Genomic DNA, 6,477 nt, shown 5'->3' with positions numbered 1-6,477 from the left:
CTAGCGATCCAGACAGGTGGGAGATTCCAACTCAGAGGGAGTGAAAATTGCTTCATGCTCTTCAGTGTTTTCCTGTTCCGCCCGCAGCCAGTCGGTGTGGCCAGCCTCCCTGCACCCCCACCTCAGCCGGAGCCTTCCGCGTGGGGTTGGCCTGGAGGCGGCAGGGGCCTCGCTGGAAGGAGAGCAGGGGCCGACGGCCAGACGGATTGAGGGAGGCCGCCGGCCGGCAGCAGGGCGCTGGAGCCCTGAAAGAACTTTGCTATACCCTGTGTGTCCTCAGAGACCATGATAGCTGTGCACTTTGACAAGCCGGGAGGACCAGAAAATCTTTACTTGAAGGAGGTGGCCAAGCCCAGCCCAGGCGAGGGTGAAGTCCTCCTGAAGGTGGCAGCCAGCGCCCTGAACAGGGCGGACTTACTCCAGGTACCCCGGGGTCTGACAGCAACTGGGACTGAGCAGGGCAACGCGGTCTTTAATAAACATTCACCAGACAGATGAAGGAGACTAGGCACTGCCATTAAACGCTCATGATGACCTGCTTCGTTGGGGTTCTGTAACTAGAACCATTTAGCCTCCCTTGTTTACACAAAATAAAGGGGTATGTGCACAGCAGAGGCCACCCTGTGTCATTCCATTGTCTGTCCGCTCAGGCTTCCAGATGTGTTGGTGGGGTGGGTATTAGACCTCCCTGTATCTCCTTTGAAAGTGAAAAAGTGAAAGCGTCTTGTCTGTCTTGTCTGACTCTTTGCAACCCCATGGACTGTAGCCCACCAGCCTCCTCTGTCCACGGGATTGTTCAAGCAAGAACACTGGAGTAGGTTGCCATTCCCTTCTCCAGGGGATCCTTCTGACCTGGGATTGGACTGAGAGGATAACAGGCAGGAAGGCCAGGGGTCTCCAAATGGAGGAAATAGGCTTCAGGTGTCAGACATTTTTTCTCTCTCTCTTAAGTGGCAGGAGGAAACAAGTGTTAGATTTTTTTTCCCTTCTCTATACAAATTTTAAGAGGTTTCTCTTAAAATTCTATGTTGCCATAATGAAACCTGGTTCCACCTGAACTTTTCTCAAACCTTAAGCTAACCAATGCGTTTTTCTTATAGAAATGTTTAAGCTACGTTAATGAACTATGTATTTACCCTAGACTCTGTCTTTCAAGTCAGTTCCGCCTAAGATTCAGAACCTAAGACTCAGAACCAGTCTTGACAAACCTGCATGTTTTACTCATACATTGCTCTCCTAATCTATGTTGATGAAACTATATATTTACTTGGAAACCTGTCTTTCTTCGAGATTTTGGTTTTATGGCCTGGGATGACTCACCTGGTGCCAATGTTATCTCAAAAGGCATGCTGTGGGTGAGGGGCTTGGTGCTGAGTTTTGAGACGTCTCCTTTCTATAATTAACAGCTTGCTAGTAGTTATGTAACATCCGGCTACAGACTAGCAGGGGGGGCACTCTTCTTGCCCCCTTCTGATGTCTGTGTCAGACGTTCTCTATCTCTTCTATACTTTAATAAAACTTTATTACACAAAAGCTCTGAGCGATCAAGCCTCGTCACTGGCCCCGGATTGAATTCCTCTCTTCCGGAGGCCAAGAATCCTGGCGTCTTTTGTGGTTCAGCAACAACCTTTCAGAACCTAGGTCTCTTACATTGCAGGTGGATTCTTTACCGTCTGAGCCACTAGGGAAGCCCCGCCTCAAAGGTTGGCATCCTCACACCAGGAATCAAACCAGGGCCGCCTGGGTGAAAATCAGGAATCCTAGCTGCTCCTCAGGCAATCCTGTTCACGATTTGTACTCTACAGATAAAGAAACTGAGAGTCAGAGAGGTTCAGCAATGAGCCCAAAGCCACACACTAGTAACCAGGGGAGCAGGGATTCAGATTGAGGTCTTTGTCTTAACGATTCTGAGTCTGTATTCTTTCCACTCTGAGGGTTCCAGAGCTGGCAGGGGGCAGTGCTCTTAAGAACTTTCTTCCAACTTCTTCTTGAAGCACTAAACTGGGCCACCTGCATTTTTTGAAGTGATTAAGAAATGTACACCAGAATCACAGGGGCACTTATTCAAAATAAATAAGGCGGGGATCCAGGCATGTATACTTTGAAAAAGCATCTCAAATTGTTCTCATGCACACTCCTAGTTCAGTCCCTCTGGTCTCAGGCCTCTGACAATTGTGAGGCATGAGTACACAGCCTGGCACTTGATATATGAGATATATCATTAGGAAGCCCATGGTTTAGTTACTAGTCTTGCTATTAACTTGTTTTGTTACCCTGGTTCCCCTGACCAGGTCTCAGTTTCTTCATTTGTAAAACAAGGGGTTTAGATGATACAAGGACTGAAGTGATACCACAAGTTAGACATCCACTGATTATGGGACCTAGTCTCTTATTTGTATGAAACAAATTACCTCCCCTCTCTTTTTTCTCGACTTAAAAAACCTAATTTTACCCTGAATTTTGTCTTAAAGGGGGAGGAGGGGAGCTATGGGAAGGCCAGGGATGCTGACACAGATTTCTGATCATGCTTACTACCTAGCGTGTCCTCTTTCTGCAGAGACAAGGCCAATATGCCCCACCTCCAGGAGCCAGCAACATTTTGGGACTTGAGGCATCTGGACATGTGGCAGAGCTCGGAGCTGGCTGCCAGGGACCCTGGAGGGTCGGGGACCCAGCCATGGTTCTGCTGTCTGGCGGGGGTCAGGCTCAGTATGTCACTGTCCCTGCAGAGCTCCTCATGCCCATCCCAGCAGGGCTGACCATGTGTCAGGCTGCAGCCATCCCAGAGGCCTGGCTCACTGCCTTCCAGCTATTACATCTTGTGGGTAAGGACCAGTGCACCCCATGCTCACTCCATACAGCATAGTTCAATTTATTCATTTATTCATAACTCAGCCACCTCAAAACCCAGCAGTCCTGAAGGGAAGCTTTGATCTGGCCACTGAGCAACAGCCAAACCCAGCACCCCCTACTTAGTATCAGATCCTCATACTATGTAGCAATGGCTTGATATTGAGGCTGAAAATCGTGGTTAGCAGATAGAAAACCTGGTGAGCACTGGATAGAAGGCCTGTGTGCATCTTCACACTGTAAACCCAGTAGTAGTCCCTGCTTCTCAGTCTTGCTAAGCTCTCTGAGAGCCCTAGTGCAGCACAGGGAGCCATTCAACTAACTCTTTAATTCCTCCTTATTCCCACGGAGGCCAGCCAAGAGCTCACGTGAGGGTCTCTGCCTCTGGGGAAATCAGTGTAACTGGGAAGACAACCACAGTGTTTGGAAGGGTGGCCCTGTCTCTAACTACAAACTATAACAGAAGCTTAAGGTGAGAAAGGTTCGTATGGGCGAAGGTCAGAGAAGGCTTTCTGGAATAGAAGGACTTGAAGGGTGGTACAGCTGTGATGGACAGAAGGCATACCAAGGTGGCCTAAGAGCATCAAGGTGAGATTGGCTGCTTCACTCTCAAGCGAAGGATGGGAACTTCCCTGGTGGTCCAGTGGCTATGACTCCACATTCCCAATGCAGGGGACCCAGGTTCAATCTGGTCAGGGAACCAGATGCCACATGCCACAAATAAGAATTTGCATACTGCATCGAAGATCAAAGATCCTGCATGCCACAATGCAGCCAAATGAATAAATAAAAATAATTTTTAAAAAAGACAGCAAGAGATTTCCCATTTGGTGGTTCCAGGGCCAGGTGATCATGGTAGAATAAACCAATGTGGTAAAGGTACAGCAGTTGCAAAGTAAAGAACATGGTTCCTATACTTTCTATCACAGGAAATGTTCAGGCTGGAGACTCTGTGCTAATCCATGCAGGAGCAAGCGGTGTTGGCACAGCTGCCATCCAACTTGCCCGGATGGCTGGGGCTACTCCTCTGGTCACAGCTGGTTCCCAGGAGAAGCTTCAAATAGCAGAAAAGCTCGGAGCAGCTGCTGGATTCAATTACAAAGAAGAGGATTTTTCTGAAGCAACACTGAAATTCACTAAAGGTAAACAAAGCTTCTGCAGTTCAGCAGGAGTTTCAGAGATAATTAAATAAAATTCTCACCAGCCACAGAGTTGCTTCTGGATCTGTTTTCCCTCTGCTAAAAGCACAACACCTGCCCAGGCCAAATTCTAGTACTCTACTGTTTGACCACTGGAGACAGGCAGGCAGTATTTAGGACTAAGGTGATTTTCATGGGCATTCTTGTAAGTGATATGATTCATATGCTTTTTACAAAGGGGATAATCACACAGAGTTGGCCTGCAATTACTCAGGACCTCTTTTTCCCAACTAGGCACTCTGTATTGAATTAAAAGGAGGTAGGGGTAGAAACTAGTTTGGAGCTGGTCATAGTAGGCTTTGGTAGGTAGCTCCCTAAGTGGGTAAGTAGATGTGTATGCCTCTATATTCCAGAGCCAAATCTGTTTATATTTGGCTCATCCCATTCCATTTTTTGACAAGAATCAAAAAGAGTTAAAAAGAAAGCTAGCAAAGCCATGATTCAGAGAGCCCCGTGCAGACACTTCATAACTTATATATGGACTAGCCTGTACTGTAGGCTGGGGTGGATCTCCCCTATTCCCCTGGGTGCCAGTGGGTCTCTACTTATGTGGAGGTCAGGGAAAATACCAGATCATGGTGTTGTCCTATTTCCCTCTTGCTGTGGCAGGCATCATATAATATGAACTATATCACATATATATGATACACTTCAGCTCTCTAAACTCCATTTACAACCATGGTTCTATAAGCAATGCTCTGGGTTCCAACCTATAGATTTACTGCTTGCACTTGTATATATTTATACCCATATTTCCACAAATATGCCATGTAATCTTCTTTTGCACTAATCTTTCTGATTCTGACTAGCATCACAAATCTGTGTTTCATGTGAAAGGTGCTGGAGTCAACCTCATTCTAGACTGCATAGGCGGCTCCTACTGGGAGAAAAATGTCAACTGCCTGGCTCTTGATGGTCATTGGGTTCTCTATGGTCTGCTGGGAGGAGCTGTCATCAGTGGGCCTCTGTTTTCAAAGCTACTTTTTAAAAGGGGAAGTCTGATCACCAGTCTTCTAAGACCTAGGGACAAAAAGGTGAGTGATGGGTGAATATAAAACATGTGATTTAACTATTATCCAGAAAAGTGTGATTCATTCACATAATCCTGAGAAAGGATCACATATTAAGTTGCAGAGCCTGTAGAAATTTGCCCCCCTGTGGATAAACTGGTAACCCAATTTCAAGAACTAATTAAAATTGGTTGATGAAAGCCTCAACATCTTGGAAAGAGGGTGGCTAATACTTAATATAGTATGTAAACTTCACATAAAATGAACAAAGCCTTGACTATATTAGGAAATATTTCTAATAGTACCAAGGCTTTTGTTTGCAAAGGCAGAACTGTTCTCAGTGTGCTAAGAAAACCTCTTAGGTAAGTGAGGTTAGTAAGCTTCTACCTTTAACAGTTTATACATTCCTGAAATCGTGTGGCATTCCAGCAGGTGCCAGCTTTGGGAATGTTTCCTCACAGGGTTTCACATCTGCTGGGGGATAACAGGGGTTAAGCATCTCTTTTGAATTGAGCCTATATAAGTCCTCTCTATGGCTGCCTCCTGCTTGAAGTCTTTATTTAAAAAGAGTCCTTCAGCTTTCAGTGACACTAGTATCTTCTCCAGGCTTGATCTTTACCTGGTACACAATCGAGCTTACAAATCTAGAGGCATGCACATACATGCTAGGAGTGAGGTGATTATTACATACCCTTGTGTGACTTCAGATGTGTACAAGTTTCAGAGAAAGCAGAAACGCTAAGCAGGGTGGGGAGTGACAAAGAAATGCCTCCGTCCAGACTGATGGTCTTCTTTTCCTTAAGTACAAGCAGATGCTGGTGAAGGCTTTCACAGAGCAAATTCTGCCCCACTTCTCCACGGAGGGCCCTCAACGCTTACTGCCGGTTCTGGACAGAGTCTACCCCGTGGCTGAAATTCAAGAAGCCCATGAGTACATGGAGACTAACAAGAACGTGGGCAAAATCGTCCTGGAGCTGCCCCAGTGAAGAAGTGGGTAGTACAAGACAAGGCTACCTCTCCAGTCTTCCGATAGCAAACTTGGAGAAAACTCTGTACACAGTCAGGCAACTGGGCGCCACTCCAGGCTCGCCTGTAACCCCCTATTTCTCCCGCAGCCTCCTCAAATTATCAGTATAAAGCTGGTCTAAGGAAATAAAGAGTGGACTTGACGAGTGGCGCGTGGACTGCAGTCGCCGGCTGGGAGGCGAGGTGGGAGTCGGGACAGGCATAGTCGCGGAGATTAGAGTAGAGGCCTGGTCGGCTCACGCTCAATTTCGGGGGCCTGCGCTAGCGCCAGGGCTTCTGAGTACCAGATACAGTGTCGGCCACAACACAATCAGCCAGAACCCTGCAGATTCGGCTTCGCGCACTGTCAGAGGCCCGGACGCATGCACACGTCCCCTCGCACGTAGCGCGCG

General features: G+C 47.2%; 2 protein-coding genes across 3 annotated transcripts in view; one reads left to right on the top strand and one right to left on the bottom strand.

Annotated features, from left to right (window-relative positions):
• The window catches only part of FAM228B (family with sequence similarity 228, member B), a 43,023-nt gene that overhangs the window by 36,374 nt on the left and 172 nt on the right, over nt 1–6,477 (bottom strand). The gene's annotated exons all lie outside the window — the stretch shown is intronic.
• TP53I3 (tumor protein p53 inducible protein 3) lies at nt 7–6,228 on the top strand. The gene is made up of 5 exons (XM_010840552.1): nt 7–423; nt 2,558–2,825; nt 3,780–3,992; nt 4,887–5,083; nt 5,863–6,228. The coding sequence occupies exons 1-5, from the start codon at nt 286–288 to the stop codon at nt 6,043–6,045; spliced, it is 999 nt and encodes a 332-aa protein (XP_010838854.1). The 5' UTR covers nt 7–285; the 3' UTR covers nt 6,046–6,228.

This window comes from Bison bison, unplaced genomic scaffold (assembly GCF_000754665.1).
Source record: "Bison bison bison isolate TAMUID 2011002044 unplaced genomic scaffold, Bison_UMD1.0 scf7180017864145, whole genome shotgun sequence".
Classification (NCBI taxonomy): domain Eukaryota; kingdom Metazoa; phylum Chordata; class Mammalia; order Artiodactyla; family Bovidae; genus Bison; species Bison bison.
Note: the sequence above shows the minus strand (reverse complement) of the source record. Positions and strands in the feature narration are given on the sequence as shown.

Coding starts and splice junctions, on each gene's coding strand:
- TP53I3 (XM_010840552.1), top strand. CDS start 286: ATGATAGCTGTGCACTTTGACAAGCCGGGAGGACCAGAAAATCTTTAC. Junction 424..2,557: donor ACAGGGCGGACTTACTCCAG/GTACCCCGGGGT, acceptor CTCTTTCTGCAG/AGACAAGGCCAATATGCCCC. Junction 5,084..5,862: donor TAAGACCTAGGGACAAAAAG/GTGAGTGATGGG, acceptor CTTTTCCTTAAG/TACAAGCAGATGCTGGTGAA.